The 18,103-nt window shown below is 41.0% G+C and overlaps 1 protein-coding gene across 1 annotated transcript in view; it reads left to right on the forward strand.

The window, feature by feature from the left end:
* The first annotated feature begins 228 nt into the window (after nucleotides 1-228).
* inppl1a (inositol polyphosphate phosphatase-like 1a) overlaps nucleotides 229-18,103 on the forward strand; it is a 35,595-nt gene continuing 17,720 nt past the window's right edge. The window contains 9 exon segments of the mRNA XM_010797866.1: nucleotides 229-694; nucleotides 8,503-8,566; nucleotides 9,185-9,332; nucleotides 9,423-9,504; nucleotides 12,875-12,905; nucleotides 12,907-13,025; nucleotides 13,324-13,351; nucleotides 13,353-13,444; nucleotides 15,633-15,748. Of these exon segments, the coding sequence (XP_010796168.1) occupies nucleotides 507-694; nucleotides 8,503-8,566; nucleotides 9,185-9,332; nucleotides 9,423-9,504; nucleotides 12,875-12,905; nucleotides 12,907-13,025; nucleotides 13,324-13,351; nucleotides 13,353-13,444; nucleotides 15,633-15,748 (868 nt within the window). The 5' untranslated portion in view covers nucleotides 229-506.

Genomic DNA, 18,103 nt, shown 5'->3' on the forward strand with positions numbered 1-18,103 from the left:
TCCCTCCATCCCTCCTTTTTCAGAGAGCACGTCAAGCTAGCTAGAGATACAATTAACAGGCAATACACTGTGCGTGAATATTCCACAAAAATAAAATGTCTCAATATAGATTCTTTATCCACCTGTTTTATTCTGGAAACCCTAACCGGAAGTAATTTATATTGACAATATATAGATTTTGACGCGGGACGTCCCTGTTGTTGCTCCCCGGTCTCACTGTGGATTTACATACCCTGATTTCCGTGGGACTGGGAAGCGAAAGAGGAGGGTGCTGGGTCTTTCAGGAACTGAGGAAACAAGCACAAACAGGGTTATTTAACAAATTCACAACTTCATAGACACGTTGGCGACCCTTAAAATCGTCGGAATAAGTTTCACGCTACTTTTCTGCGCTTGTTTCGGCACTCCACGGTGCTCTCGCTGGATTATTTCCCTAAAGTCTGGAGGAGGGCTGCGAGTTTTTCGGAGAAGCCTGGAAGCAGTTTGAGGTTTGAAGGGCTGTGGCCATGGCCGGGGGTGGTGGAGGTGGAGGAGGCGGAGGGGTTTCTCCATTGGGGCCAGCACCGCCGATGTGGTATCACCGGGACCTGAGTCGCGCGGCGGCCGAGGAGCTGCTGGCCCGGGCCGGGAGGGACGGCAGCTTCCTGGTGCGGGACAGCGAGAGTGTCAACGGGGCTTACGCTTTGTGTGTACTGTAAGTAACTTTATGGAAGAAAAGAGAAGCTTGTATGAACTCTGAACTCGTGTGTGCGGACTGTGCTTTATTCACTAGGAAAAGTGAGGAGCCGTGCCTATGTTTGCTTTATTGTATTGTAAGCAGTGGTGTGAAGTAGATTTACCCAAGTAGGCCTACTGTACTTTACTTCAATGTTCTGCTACTTTGTACTTCTCCCCAACTAGCATTCAGAGGTAAATAGTGTACTTTTACTCCACTAAATGTATTTAATATCTGTAGTTACTATGCAATGATGTGAAATTGAACAACACGTTTGGTTACACCTGGAGTAACTTTCACAAGCTACCCTGCAGCATAACAAATAATACAAATTAATTAGCAATAATAACTCTTAAATGAATCAACAATTACACCAGCGTAATGAATTCTTTTTATTTTGGTAATTTAAGTATATTTTGATGCTAATATTTGTGTACTTTTACTTCAGTAACCTTTTGAATGCAGGACTTTTACCTGTAACATAGTTTTCCTACTCTGTAGTATCTACTTTTACTCAGGTACTGAGTAATTCAAGAACTGAGTACTTCTTACCATCTCTAATTCATTTAACCTAGCAAATGCCTTTAGGGAATCCCCACCTGGTCTGGCTTTATACCAACATAAATAAACTGTACCTGTACACACACACTTTCCTGAACTGTTTGATCAAACTGTAAAGCTCTTTGAAGCTTTGGTAAACCAGTGATCAACAGCCAAACTCATTTGTTTACTTTCTCCTGGAAGTCAGTGAGTGGCAGAGAGACTGTCTGTCTGCAAGGCAGTGAGACTCCAGCATGGCACACAGCTTCAGGCTGTCCCTCTCTGTCTGATGTGGCCGCCTGGAGCGCCGTTTTTACAGGGCTCTGAAACTCAATGTGGTGGAGGAAATATAAAGAGCAACTAAAGGGCTGGTAGAGCCTTGCAGATGTTTTAATGTAAGGCTCATATAAGATCAGTGCAGTGGTGAAGCAGCTATTTATACGTACTATCTTCTGACCAGTGGTGTAAAGTAACTACTGTACTTAAGTACAATTCTGAGGGACTTGTACTTGAGTATTTACAGTTTTTACTACTTTGTTCCTCTACCCTACTTCAATTCAGAGGTACATCGTTACACTACATTTATTTAGTGCCTTTTGTTACTTTGCGGATATTGTTTAATGATGTGAAAATAATCAACCCTTGAAATTACTTTAGCAGCACTTGGAGTAAAAGACCCTGCAGCATACAAAGTACACTTTAATACATCAATAATTATAATTAAAACATGTACTTTCTATAATACTGAAAGGGGCCAATCTGCATAGAAAGTACTGTTGTGCTTTAAGTATATTTTGATGTTAATACTTTTGTACTTTTACTTGAGTAACGATTTGATTGCATGACTTTCATAGTATTTCTACACCCTGGTACTTCTACGTTCACTTAAAGGTAGGGTAGGTAAGAATCAGGTAAGAATGGAGAAACCAGCTCGAGTTTGAATTTCAAAGTACACAACCAAAAAAAATCTGTCCCTTCCTTCAGACTTCCTTACAGAGCCCCTCCTCCAACACACACGAACACGCACATGACCAATGAGGGCACGAGATAAATTTGTGCACGAGATGGAAGGTTGACAGGCAGGTAGGCCATCCAATTATCTGCCACGGGCCGAGGCAGATAATTGGACTTGCTTTTTACAGCGCCACGGCTTCCAGAGATGAAATATTTGTATATATTTATTGTCAAAGCATTTAATTTATTCATTGCTATCAGGATGTTAAGAGCATTCCATGGAATATAACAAAAAGTGTTTCTGAAGTGAATTACCTATACCCTAACTTTAAGCACAAGATCTGAGTACTTCTTCCACCTCTGCTTCTGACACATTATACAAAAATGTAATATTAATCCATATGTCAGAGCTTTAAAGGGCCTGCTCGAGTCTTTCCTAAACTAAATGATGAAAGGCCTACCCATATTTATACAAGGGAGATTTTGTCACCAACTACCTCCATGCTCAGCCAGCATCTAAACGACCTCACCACCTGCTGACTAGAGGAAAATGTAACAGACAGACAAGCTTCCAAACTTACACGATACCATCAGCATTTTGATCACTTGACAATGACTCAGGCAAGGCAAATGAACTGTGGGAAAGGGATGTTAAACTTTGAAAAAATGACTCACATTGCCCCCCCAGCCAGTTCCCACACAAAGTTAAACTATTCAAACTGACTGCAGATAGATGCAGGAAATAAAAGGCCTACTCTGGTACTCCGACATTGACTTGACCTACATCCCCTATCTGATCGTTTACCCCATGCTGAGTTTATTGTGTGTGTATACACGCGCACCAGGATCAGAACCTACTTTACATAATGTACAGTATGTTCTGCTCCTGAAAAAAAAATAGTTAATACATACTGTATATACTTGTAATTGTTTTTTATTTTACTAATTCATCCAACAAAAATAAATAAATAAGTGTAATTCATACACACAAAGATGAACAAAATTAGTAGAAGCGGGAGGGCTGAAGCATAGCTTATGGGAAGTAGCCCTCCCGTGAATCGTCCTAATACAACATTGGCATTATTGCGTCAAAAACATATAGAAATTGAGGAGCACAAAGAAATAAAGAAAACTGGAGAGAAAAAAAAGTTAGGGCAAAAAATAAATAAATGCATACAGAAATATAAGAAAACTAGATATAGGGTCATTTTCTGTCAATAGCAGTTTCAGCTATCTTTTTTGAAAAGGATAATACTATATATAAATATATACATACTGCATGTACACATGTACTTGGCAAATGAATAATAATAATATATGCATATAAACATTGTGAACCCTTATTTTCAAGTGACTTTTTGTACATTCATATGTTCACACACACACAAAATATACATAAGCACCATATGTTCAAGTGTATAAGTACACAAATGCACTCATATACAATTGATGACACTAAAACAGAAATAATTTGTTTTCATGATTCATTCAATCATTTATCTATTTCCTCACCATATTGTATTCCTCTAGGAGGACGGGCTAACTCTGATGTAAACACATTACACCCCATGTCATAAATAAAACCAGAAAAACAATAAGCTTGCATCACCTTTTGGCTCCTGGCTTATTCAAATAAATACTGGTGGCAAATATCCCTGTTCCCATTCTTTGCTGGATGCAGTAGTAATTCAGTGGGTCACTCTTTGGCCAACAACATTCCTCACGACCATGCATCATCCATTTCCAGATTTTTTACCCCGCCTCTCCCTTCCTCTCCCCTTTCACCTTTCACGGACATTGTTTCATCTCAGAAAATGTATTTTATGATACCTTAAGTTTGTCAAAGAAAGGCTTTAGTCGACTCAAACGTTGCTTTATGAACAGTGTTGATGCTTTTGCCTATACGTACGAAAAAACTGTATTTTGACAAAGTAACACGTTATATGGTCAAGTGTTGTGAAACAATCAACTCGATCAATTATATCTTTGAGAACAGCGATGCCCCAGTATTTTTGCACAACCCCTGAACCCGTGGAGGAAATGATGTCATGGTCTGTGACTCTGTGCGCTGATATATCTCAGTAAAATAAAGGATTTCCAGGAAGTCAAATCTGAATCACCAGGCGTGTGAAAAGCTTCCACACACACGATGTTAGTCATAGCCCATAGTGTGGTGTACTGGAGGCTCAGGCCTGATGTCCACACAATCATTCATTGAAAAATATCATAACGTGATTATGGTGGGATTTCTTTTTTTTAAGAGGATCCGTACCAAACGAGGATTTATTTGATTAAGTCTGTAGAATACTGGGTCTTCTCTGCAGCGCCACAATACTTATTCAGAATGGTATTTTGACATATTACCAATTATTGTGCTTACTGCAATATGGATAGTACTCCAGTCCACAGTACGATTCCGATAACATTTTGATTAATTTGCAACCTTAGTTCCAAGCATGCCCTCTCGAAGTGTAAACAAATATATTTGTTTTTTTTAAAGCGCTGAAATAATCATTTGTATTTAGTCTTACCATCATAAAAGTATTATTATTGGAAGAAGAATGTACAGTACTACAAGTTTTAAAAGTTGTAGTAATCATAATGAGCAATATCCTATTTCAAAGTGTGATAATATTATGTCTATTATTCTTAGATTATTATTATAAATGCATTTATATGTGAACATTTTAATGTAATGGGTGGTCAAGATTTTTAAGAAACATAAGAAAATCAGATTTTAGACAAATTTCATGAAGTCCTTTCAACTGGTTACCAGGTGACTTATACATGTAAATGCCAAATGTTATTCTTTTGACCTGAACATGACTACTAGACATGGCTGTACCTGGGTAAGACATGGGTTGACCTAACCCTTGAGCCTTACATACTGCACACTGACATGTGTACTAATTCTTAGGGATGTAGAGAGTGAGCGGTGTGTTCAGGAAGTGTTTGCACTCTGCTGTTGTCTGAGAATAGAATGGTGGGAGCAGTGTTTGTGTTGGTGACTTTTGGCCAGTTTATCTTTCGGCCTTTGCCTTTCACTTCCTCTTAGTTTACATACAACTCAGCAAGGGGTGTTTCAGATCAGGTGTCTTCAATATTGTGTAGTATGTTCGAGTTTTATCATTTGCTTCCCCAGTTTGTTCTTAAATATAAAATATTTGATAACATTTCTAAGTAAGTTATTTCTCCAATGTTTCCAGCTGCAGTGCCACACTTTTGATTCCAACAAAAGAGATTTCGACCATATTTTTTATTTAAGCATTGCGTATGCATCAGTGTGTAAACTGCAGAGATATTGAACTGTTTCGTATTTTTCCTGTCAGGAAGACGATCTTTATTATCAGTAGAGCGCGTCTAAACATGTCACGGTTCAGGCATGGCCTTCTGTGTTTCTGTGTGTGTTTGAAACCTAGATGTTTCGTAGAAGACATTCCTCATTTCAGTGGGTGTTATAATATTACCTTGTGGAGTTAGTGGGTGGTTTAATGTATGCTTTTTCTTTAAATATCTCGATTCCAGGTAGGTGTGTATATATATTTATAGTGTTTTTTAAAGCACAGACGGTCCTTTTTTTACAGTCTTTTTTTGTGTGAAGGTGCAGAAACCTGTGATACAGATTTATTTTTGTTGTGATGGATTTAATTTAAATAAGTGTAATCATTTGTGAATAGTGGCTTTTAGCTCAGTACTGAAGTGTTTGAAAATAGTAACATGTCGCCCATTCTTTTTGCTTTGAAAATATTTGTTCTGTATTAATAGATGAGCTGTGAAACACATGTTACATTTTGAATTATAAACACTAGTATAAGAATGATTTAGCATATTCTTATTAATTAGTTTGACCTGGTCATTGGAGTGTTTTTGAAACACATACGGTCTACAGAGCAGGGACTAAACTGCTGCAATTGAGGTTGGATGACACAGAGGAAGAGGAGGTGGCTCTCTCAGACAAAAGGACAGGGGAGTCAGGGCAGTCATTATCTTTAAGAAAGGCTATTGTTGTTAACACACACACACACACACACACACACACACACACACACACATTGTATGCTTTGGGTCTATGTCCATCCCATAATAAACCTCCCTCTCTTTCTCCGTGTCCCTCCCCCTGCTAGAACTTAGCTGCCACTGAAACAATAGTATTTACTCCACAGAGAATCTCATCAGCTGCCAGCAGGAATACAAACACCCCTTCCCCCCAACACACGCACGCACGCACGTACGTACGTATGTACGTACGTACGTACGTTCGTTCGTTCGTACATACATACGTACAAACACACCACTGTACACTGCAGTGATTCCTGTGTATGTATTCTGTGCCACTAGACCTAAAGTGCATTGTGTTTATAATATGACAGGATTAAATATGGATATGGTTTTCAGAGGCCGCACAGACAACAGAAACAGGACATCTCACTGACCGCGTTAAATGCTGGGCCTTTAACCAGGAGCAAATATTTACCAAGTTTTCACTGTGTATGTGATTAACTGCCGGAGAAAGAACATATGGAACTATTTTTGGGCTACAATCTGATAGATAGGGTTATATAAACAGGATATATCCTGTTTATAAATCAATTCAACATGGACACTCTTTCCATGTAGTTTAGCTAGCTAAGTCTAATATGAATTAACTCTGATGGCGTTGGTATAAATCTGTGCCTTTGTTTTATTGTCTTCCCCCCTCTTCACTGTGTGCTGTAGATAAATGCAAGAATACCCAAAAAAAATACTTTTTGGGGTATTTACTACAGCGGGGATGGCCGGTAAGCAGCCTGTAAAAACAATATTGGCCACAGTAGGGAAGTTGTCCAAAGGTTAAAAGTTTAACACAGTGAGAGCAAAAACGCATTATATTTTATTTCCAGATGGACAGGAAACAGTTTTATGTTGTCAGCCAGACACTGGCACAACGTTTGGCATTTTGAAACTCCTTGTTGAATTTCCAAAAATGTTGAGTCAGCACTTTCTTGAGATTGCATACAGGTGTTCTCCGCATCCTTCAGGTGTTCTCTAATTGTACCAGGGCTCATTGCATGGATGGATTATGGTCTCAGAAACATGTTCCAGTGCAAGATTTGTTCAAAATTAGTCATCCAAATTGCCTTATTTTATATAGCAATATGTATCATATGAGACAGACCCATGTCAGTCTCAGCACGTTGGTATTTTTAAATACTTATGGCCTTGCAGCATAAATACATTTTAAACCTGTGCCAGCCCTATTGCTTTTAAAATAATAATCCATCCTGGCAGTGAGCCATGTTTTGATTTTGAACAAGTTACTATTTGCTTAAGTCTAACAGAAAAGTACTCTGCTTCTAATAAAGTTACTTTATTCGTATATTTTAATCCAGTCCAAGTTTTGGTTGATTTTTTATCTGTGGGACACTGACCTGGAAAGACCGGAAAAACAGCTGAGCGGCAGAGCAGGATGAATTCCCAACATGGATTTATCCCTCCCTCAGTCTATAACACGTATCACACACACACACACACACACACACACACACACACACACACACACACACACACACACACACACACACACACACACAGTCAATAAGCAGAGCACAAGCAGCAGTAAAATAGTTCCTCAAGGGTTTTGCATTGGCTGCAAGGCTAACACCCACACATCCAAACAGACGCACCACCATAACACAACATTAGTTTGGCAAATTGCACATTTTGCATACGGTCCACCGAGCAGACGTGACATGCAGACATAAAAATCATTCAACTCCAGCACGAGGCTGCAGGCGTGTAGTCACGGCTGCGCAAACACAATGTCAGAGCATTGATCTGCGATTGAAAGATTAAAAAGGTTGTGGTTCAATCAGTAATGCAATTCGGACTCTGAAGGTTTAAACATAGTTGTTGACTGAAAGAAAACAGGATCGCTCTGTATCCTGTCTCACAAAGGAGGGTGTTTTTGGTCTTTCCTTTGTACATTCACTTTTACATTGTATAAACATTGGGCTGACCTCTGTCCTGCTTTACTGTATCATGCTACCGTAAGGATAAAGCCCTCTCACAACTGTGACGGACAGCAACAGGTTGAAGCTCTGTAAACCCCCCTCACACTCATACATGATACACACACCCCTATGCACTGAGAACAAGAGAGTATGTCCACATGTCAGACTTGAAATGATTTTTTTGTTTTTTGTTGAATCAAACAGTCATCCAAAAGTTATTCTTCTCTCACTCTCTCTCCGTCTGTGTTTATCTCCAACTTTTTAACAAACATCTCTTCTTCTTTGGTGTTTCCTTCTCTGTAGGTTTCAGAAGCACGTCCACACATACAGAGTCCTCCCAGACGATGAAGGATTTCTGGCTGTTCAGGTACAGAGAAAACACACACACGCTCCACTGAGGTCAAGTGTGTGTGCAAGTGTGCAGCATAAACTGTATCTGCTGCAGTAGCAGCTGGCAGGCATAGATGCTTTTGTTGGCTTCAGGCTCTCTCACTCTCACATACACACACACACACGCACACACACACACGACAACAGCAGCCTCTTTGTGCGTAGTGCCCAACAGCTGTGAAGTCCACACCACCAGCCACACACATGCTTTGTCACACACACACACACACACACACACACACACACACACACACACACACGATAACGTGTAGCTGCAGACTTATCGTGGCCACATCACAGACATCTGTGTCTCTGCTGTATCATTTATGGGAGCTGCGACACTGAAGAGAGTCTAAAAGTCAAATATTGCTTCCTGGAATTGAATTTGTTTGGGAACGATGTTTACCAAAAGGGTTCTTCCTGGTTCGAATTATATTTAGAGCCGTTGTTCATATTTGCTTATGGAACATAAAACATGGAACAATAGGGGCCACAGGAGATTTCAATAACACGACTTGTAGCCAAGGAGTTTGGATGTTATTGTCATCCTCAAAAGCTTCCCTTCTCTTCCTCTCTCTGTTGATGCTCCTCTCAGACGTCTCAGGGTGTGCAGCCTAAGCGGTTTAAGACGTTACCAGAGTTGGTGTCGTTGTACCTGCAGCCCAGCCAGGGTCTGGTCACCACGCTGCTATATACTGTGGACAGAGAGGAAACAGCTGTCAGCGACGACAGGGACTACTCAGGTATCTGCAGAGCCCACACAAGCACACTTGCAAATGACGTGATTGTCTCATTTTTTTCACATGTTAACTCTCCTCTTCTGTGATTGGTAGATGGGGAGGATGAGAAGCCACCCCTCCCCCCTCGCTCTGCCTCCACCTCCACTCCCCCTGGTCCAGACACACCCACAGAGAGGTACAAAGTTTTTATATGAAGACGACTGTGTTGATTGTGTTCGGCTGTCCGTAATGATATGTAAGCGCTGAGAATCAAATCACAAACTACTCTGAGGGCTTCTCAAACCAACATGTTTAATAAATCTAGTTAAGAAACACACAAGTATTCAACTCCAACGCACACACACAAAGGAAGGATGCCGGTTCCCTGTAACTGAGGCCATGTCAGCTCTGCTCACAGTGATAGTAAACAGAGGTGTCAATGATTATATGAACAATAAACACATGTACACACAGATACACACTGTTTCTCTTTCACGTTCACTGTTTCTGCCCCAGGACACGCACACGTCATTCATTAAACACTGTAAAATATCTGTATCAAACATAAAAATACTATCACACACACAGGTTGCAAAATGTACTTTGTTGGGAATTTTCACAAGTTACCAGTCACTCAATACATTATCATTGTGTGTTTGGCTAGTGAATGATGCAATCCTACTAGCCACTTGCATATGTGACCAGTATTTGGCTGGTAAATGGTGCTGGGTTTGTGCTCTGCATGCATTAAGAACCTCCGCTCTGCCTGTGTGCCCCCCTCTGTTTGCATAAAGAAGGAAAGCCACATCCTGTTGGAAGCCATGTTGGTCCCAGATGATGCAAAGCTTTGTTTAAGGCTGCAGCCACACAAGGACGACAATGGAAACTAATCGAAATCGTTATCAAAAAAGTCTTCCGTCCACACGCAATAGGCACCAGAAACGTGTCCGTCCACACGAGACAGCTCGAACCGCTGGAGACGCTGTAGTACATATATCGGGCCTCTAAGTGGCGCTGTACTTCTGCCACAAAATACACCAAAAGCAGCGAAGAAGACTTCTCGCGCATGCATGGTTGCCATGGTTGACCTTCTGTTTATTCTCCACGCTGGATTTAGCAGCAGAAGTGGGGTTTCGCCGGTCAACATGTCCGTTAAAGTTTAAAGCTTCCGGACAAAATTTGAAAAGTGCAGGTCAAAGGTCTTCTTTGTTATTTATTGAGCTAAAACAATTGAATAACGACTATATAATATTATAAGAATAATACACGGAGGACGGAGCCTCTCTTTTCCTCCCCCTCTCCTGACAGCCCGTCAGTATCCGTGGTCTCATGCAGCTGGCTGATTCAGTAATGAGTGACCCGACAGTAAAAATAAACATATTTATAACTAGTTTAGGTAGTTTGAGAGGTAATTAAAATAGCTAAAGGTGATGATCTAACTTGAAGTGTGTGTTTTGTTCCGCTCATCGCTCCATCACAGCGGGCAGAGCTGCGTGTCTCCTCTCCTGTCCGATTAGACTTCACTCGCGTTTATGTCCATATCGATCAAATCTAGCTGGAAGCTCCTGCTGGATGCACTGTCCTGCGAGATACCTGGACCTGTCTCGAAACACTGGGGCTATTGCGTCATAGTTATCAGGAAATGATCGTTATAGGGTGTGTTCTTATTATACATCCATGGTGTAGACCGTAGACACGGAGCCGTTTGGCCCCCCAGAGCGTTTCGTCCGCAGATCTACCCACCTTGGGACCCGTTATCGTTATCTGCGTTTCCCTGTCGGCCTCGTGTGGCCGAACCGTCTATCTGATAGAGAACTGTAGCGGATACGACCGTATATCGTCCCCGTGTGGCTGCAGCTTAAGTGTTTGTGTGTGTACATGTGTGTGTTTCTCAGATCTGTGTATATTGATGTAACAAATATATAAGGACAATCACTGTGACTAGAGTGGAGTGAGTTTTCTGCATGTATCAGTATTTTTCCAAAGAGATAAAGAAGTACCTAAAAAGTGTGTTGCTGAAGGAATTTTAAAAATCAGCCCTGGAAATCAGTTGTGATGTATGATTCATTCAAATATCTTCGATCAAGAGCACAAAACATCATGGATGAGTGAAGCTAAAAAACATCATTTAATTTACACTTTATATTTTGCTGAGTTAAAGTTAAAAATAAGGCTTGGTGCAGAAGATTTGCCAAGCTTATTTGAAAGCCACAATGTGGACCATATTAAAGATCTTAATCATAAAAGTGTATGGGCGTATAGGCTAGTGTTTATATTTCCCCATACTAAAAGTGGCATAATGGGCCTGCCAAAATAAAGAGAACCTCAGTGTTCCCTACTAAGGAAAGAGCACAGCAGGAGCTATTTGAGTAAACCAAAAAAAGGAAGCTGCTATCCTTTCTTGGCTAGACCTTAATGTTCAGCTCAGATAGAACGGCATTGCGTTTAAACCCACAGATACCAAACTCTTAAAAGATAGTTGAAGAGGTATAGTTTACAGTGTGTGGAGGCTGGGGGGCATTCTGCTGGCTCAGTTGGTGTTTGTGTGTCTGTGTGTGTTTGCAAGTGTTATTTTTTGTGCAGCGTGACTGACTGTGGGGTGGCAGGTTAGACATAAAGTTAGCGTCTCTGTGGTGTAGGAGGAAGTGGGATTGTTTAAAAACCCTGACGGCGCAGATTGAATTGCTTCAGATTCTAACACTTAGCTTCAAAGGTATGACCACGATAAAGTCCATTCAAGTTCTTTGTGTTTTATGATAAAAGAAATCGTAATTAAACACATTTTTGATAATTGTTTTTAAGTATCAGAATCAGAATTCCTTTATTTCTCCCGCACGGAGCAATTAACGGTATTGCAACAGCAGAAGTATAGTGCAGATAAAGAAAAGAGAAGAGACTTACATATTAAACAAAACAAGTAATTGCGCTCTGTTTGTTATAATATTAAAAAAATACCAGATTAGTAACCACCATGGTCAAAAAAACGAATTAGCAGTATACCGTCTTTTACAAAAGTTGACGCAGATGCCAAAGTTTAAAAATTATACTTAGAATATGGCAGTAATAACATCAAAGTAGTAGAACATGCATATTATACAGCAGGTTAAAGGTGGGGTATGTAATTTATTTCAGAAACCACTTTTTTATAATTCTCACATTGGAATGCTCTTAACATCCCCGACTAGCAATGAATAATATGTAACATGCTAATTGACAAAAAATTCCATAAAAAAATGTATCTGTGGAAGCCGTTGTACTGCGTAAAAAGCACGACAATATCATTTGAGCCCGGACCGGCCTAAAATAACTGGATGGCCCTACCTCTGCCTGTCAGCTCTTCCATCGTGTCAGCGAAACTGTATGCCCCTTCATTGGTCATGTGCGCACTTGTGTGTGTTGGGAGGAGGGCTCAGGAAATGCAGATTTTTCCGGTCCCGTAAGTATTTTCAAATTCTAGCCACTTGAGCTGGTTTTCTCCAAAATGGACCTACCTACAATCTTTAAGTATGTGGCACGTATTAGAGATGGTTATCGAGTAATGACTTATGGAACTTCATTTGTTTTAGCACTCCAGCAGCTAATGGCCTGAGCACCATTGTCCCAACCGAGACCTGAAGGCCAGCTATGGCTCTATGACCTGGAGGCAGTCAAACAGGGAGCCTCCTCTCTGCCTCACCTCAACAGACTCTAGTTTCCTCATGTCAAACGCCTTAATGGGTAAGAAGGGACACACCAGCACATTCTGTATGCACACAATACTTCTTGTCTATGGCATAAGTTGTATACAAGGTGTTCTTTTTATGCTTTTCTGAATTGTAAAACATCACCTTAAGTCTTGTTTTGTAATGGCGCGTGTTATTCAATTGGAAATAAAAAATATACTACATTAACAGGCTAGGATTAGAAACAATGGTAATGTGCACCCCATCATGCTTGCATACAGCCACCTTATACCATTTCCTTTAGACAGATCTAAATGGTAACCTATATACATCTCTCTTTGTGTCCGAACCAGGGAGGTGGATAAGGTTCTGTCTGGCCTGGGAGATCCTGTCTAAAGTGTTTGATCAGCAGAGTGCTTTCCATGGTGTCCAGATGACCAGCAGTAACACATGTTCACCCCTCTGTATATCTGTGTATTGTAGCTTAATTAGAGATGAAAGCAGTCCTCCTGCTCCCCTTTGCCTAACACCATGTTGTGGCAGTGTATTTAAGCCCTTTTCTGGATTCCTGCCTTTACACGAGTATACTAATCGTATAGTATGTTGAAACCAAGCATGAGTTCAAGTGGGTGCGTTTTTATTCGAGCAGGTTAAGAGTATGTAATGGCAGTTTGATTTATTTTTAATCAAAAAATAGCATGCTTCCCTCAGAAACAGCCACCCACACTTCCCCAAACATCCACTTACTCTGTTCCTCTAGTATCACTGCCATTTCCCTTTAACGTTTTTTGTCGTCACCACAAACATTTATTGAGTTACACGACAGTAACTACCCGCTCATGCAAACACATATTGTGCCTATACATGCAAGATACTAATATGAAGCTGACACACACACACACACCACACACAAACACACACACACACCACACACACAACACAACACACACACACACACCACACACACACACTCTAGTTGATGCATTTTTTCCAGGGTCTTCTTGGGGACATGCTGAGGGCCTTATGCAAACTTCAGTCATACACATGTTTTTCCAACACAATATTTCACAGGCAAATCTACACTAGCTAGTTTGTGTCTTTGTAGGAAATGTGTCATGTTGAAAACTATTTTTTACTATGTTTTTTCAATAACGTGTTGCTTGTGTGATTTAGGGTTGAACATTTCTACATTCATGGACAATATTGATAAAGTCTGAATATACACAAAATACATACCTTAGGCCGTCGCAATTATAACAGAATCAGGAGGCTCTATCTATGTCCAAGGCCCCGGTGGTATGCCATCCATTTTATCATAACGTATGGACCCGTTGCTCTGCCCTTTGGTTTTTATCTCCTCCATCAGTCGGTGAAGTCAGGGTGAGACAGGAGTTGGAGAACTTGTGACAAGCTAGCAATTCCTCCAAAGACCTGCCTTGTGCGATCCATGAGACGAAAGACGACCACACACACACTACCACACACACACACACCACACACACACACACCACCACACACACACTCAACTATCAGCACACACCACACACAGCACCACCATAACACACCACACACGACACACCACAGGTAAGTGGGATACCGTTTAGATAACCTCCATAATGAATGGGGGATCATCTCCTTGCCGAAAAAAGCTGGAAACAAATAACATAGGATAATACACAAGCATAGAACAAAAAACCACAAGAGATAATATAAATGAATAGATTTAAAAAATAAATTAGTGTGTGTAAGTAAAATGTAGTGAGTATGGTTTGTGTAGAATAAAAAAAAATAGAAATGGTAAGAAGATAATGTGAATAAAAGAATAGGTGGTGTGTGGAAACACGAGTGAGTTAAGATAGAGTGAAAGGTGATAGAAAAATAAATAAAATAAGAAAAAATGTGTGTGTGGTGTGTGTGTGGCTGTGGTGGTGTGTGTGTGGTGTCTTGGTGTGTCCGTGCCCCCTGTTAGTGTACTTGCAAAAAAGTAAAAAGCGATGTGATAGTAAAAACAAGAATTATACAACACAATATATGAACCATGAACACAGGGAGGACAAGACAAATGCATAGAATGAAAAGGGATGACTGATTGAAGGATAGATCAACGTGCAAGTATTGACCTTAAACTAAAATTCTCCTGTCATATCCTCGTAACATTCCAAAAAGCCCAGATGGAGTGTGGTAACGCACGTGGGTCATACGCACAACGGCGATTTTTGATTTATGTCCGATGCCTAAACTGTGATTTAGTTTTTTGGCAAGTTGGCGTACCACACCCAGTGAGAGCTTTCTTGCTTTTTTTCCCGCCGCACTTGGAAGTTTGACAGTCTGCCCTGTTAATGGGTGACACCATTTCCCCCCCTGGACTTCGTTTAATAAGGGAGGGGTTAGCTGGCCAGGGAAGGAAGTGGCTGCATGTCCATGAAATCATCGTGATGCCACTGGCTGTTCCCCTTTTTGCTCCTGTTCAAATCACATTCAGGAGAAAGTGGAATTTCGGATCGTTCGGTTGTTGACACATGAAATGCGAAAGCGAACACCGTTTAGCGAGTGTTGATTCCAGTTTGTTTTCTGCCTGGTGATTCTTTCTACGCATTTGGCCCTTATGTTTTTCGTATACACCCTTTATGCGTTCCTTTCACCCCTGTTTTGCCGCCTTCAGGGCTCTGAGAGAGCTCCTGCAGGACATGAGTCCGTCCTCCACTTGCCCCCCCTTGCCTCCTCTCACCATTGCCGGTCACAGCAAAAGCCATCCCTCGTGCAAGAGCCTTTTCGAAGGTACCGTCGGCACACACCAGCTTACGAAACGTTTATTCATGGCTTTCGTCAGTCTCTGCAAGGTGCAATCTTGTGTACTAAGGCGGTAGTTAACTGTCATTTGTTCTTATCAATTGTTGACATTTCCTACGATTGCACTCACCTTAAAACTGAAACGCTCTTTTCACCTTTTACTTATCAGAAAATGTGGAACGCAACAATAATGAAGTACGAAGTAATACTTACATACTTATATAACATACTAAATCTAAATGCTCGCCCCTATCAGGTCAAGCGCTTCTCCAGCCCTATTGTCCAATTTCGGTTCATGGTTTGTAATTAAATATAGTTCATATTTATATACAGAATAAGAAACCGCGCAGTCAAATCTTATTCTATAAAAATCCTGAGTAGTCATTTAAGACCTGAGGCAAACCTGAGATCCCCGTCTGAAGGCTTGTTCGATTTATTAATAAGATACTTTTCAGGATGGCTGGGTCTCCGTATTCAGAGAGAACATGGAGCACTCGAACCGTTGCAATTAAGTAAAGCGGACATGAAGTATATATTCCTCAGCACACTGGCAGGAATTTCATCATCAGCACCACAGGCAATGTTTGTAACGCACATGCCTGGGCCACGCATCAGGCGGCTTTTTATCGGAGAACACGGTGGACATTTGTGCCGCTTTTGGTTTTATGCACTCACTTCGCACCAATGGTTGCGCGGCGCGAGATCGGTATAAAATAAATGTGGATGACTGAATGTGTCTATTTGTCATGAAGATTTTGAAAGTGTGCAAAAAAAAAATAATAGCTAACAGACTAAACAAACCCAGAAATCATAGTATGGATGGAAGAGGTTAAGAGAAAAAGATGTAATAGATGACCATTTAGAAGATAATCGGGGAAAAGTGTTACCAAAGAAGGGGAAGAGGAGGGAAGGGGTTAATAATATTGGCTGTCAGCCAAGTCTGCAGTCCTCTGTGGGCCGACCTCCTTTCAGCAGCTCCTGTTGGCACAGGAACAGAAAGGGTTGTTACGGATGAGGAGAATGGGTTGTACAGATGTGGCACACATTGAACACCCACTTGACACAAACAAACCTGCGTAAAGGTCTCACATGATTATGAGACTCAAAGTCTGAAGGATTCTCTATCTATCAATGAGACAGCTGAGAGTTGTGTGTAAACAAGAAAAAAAAAATCTAAAAGATATCAGGTTATGTGAGCAATTAAATGAATAATCCCGCTTTTTTTAAGATCTTATCCTTTCCCTGACTTTTATAAACTTAATGTAGACCTTTTAATTCCCAGCGGCAAGCTTGTTGTTGTTGAACACAGTTGAAGAAGAAGAGAGGGCAAACTGAGCCAACTACGTTCATGTTGGAGACCCCTGGGTGGTGTGAATGCAGGATTGTTAAGATTATAAGAAAGTAGAGAGCTCTGGTTGGACGCACTTTGCTAAAGAGCACCTTCAGTAATGTGTGTCTTTTAAAATCCTCCTCCTCCTGATCCCTCTCAGGTAAGGCGGATGTCTACTGCGGCCGGAGCTGACAAAATAGAAAGAGTCAGAATACACTCTGTCAGTGGACGTGGAGGGCGAGGACGGCTGTAAGTGATGAAGAAGGTGAACGGACAGCGCAGGAGACTGGACCACCTCTCACCACATGACGAACAAATGTAAGCAGAATAGCACAAACCACTCCATATAATCATCCGTACGTGTCGCACCTCAGGTAATCAGCTCAGATAGTAACGAGATTCGTGCTTGTGATCCATTTTGTTTTTTAGAAAGGCCACGATTCATCAAATGTGCTGGTAAGAGTAGGCACCTCTACTCTATTTACTGAAAGGTTTGTTACAGAGGTAGTCTAATATTTGTTGGAGCTCGTGATGCCCTCCTGCCCATCGCTGTGTGGAAACCCCGATGTCAGCTTTTAGCTTTTAAACTAGCAACTGACTGGTTTAAATGTTCTCTGTTCTTATGTCTGTGGGCTCCAGTGTATTGAATGTCATGTACATGGAATCCAAGCCTGTTTCAATATAAGTGTTGTCCTGCATGTAATCATCAACAATTAATGTAGGATTAAATGGGAAAATGAAACTACGCTTATTTTCGTACAATTGTAGTAGTGCTATTAACTCGTTTAACCAATTGAACTACCATTCATTCTACTCCTGACCTTGCGTTTCTTTCTTCCTATCTCTGACTTCGTGTTCTGTGTGTTTGTCTGTCTCAGTCCGTCAGCTGATTAGTCTCGAGCCGCTGCAGATAAAAAATGGGCATGTGTTTTGGAAGGAGAAAGGACAAGAGAGCCAGAGGAAAGACTTCAATCTTTAGCCGAGTGCCAAGAGGTCTTGGAAACAACCACAGT

This window comes from Notothenia coriiceps, unplaced genomic scaffold (genome assembly GCF_000735185.1).
Source record: "Notothenia coriiceps isolate Sejong01 unplaced genomic scaffold, NC01 NC01_scaffold00038535, whole genome shotgun sequence".
In the NCBI taxonomy this organism is placed as follows: Eukaryota; Metazoa; Chordata; class Actinopteri; order Perciformes; family Nototheniidae; genus Notothenia; species Notothenia coriiceps.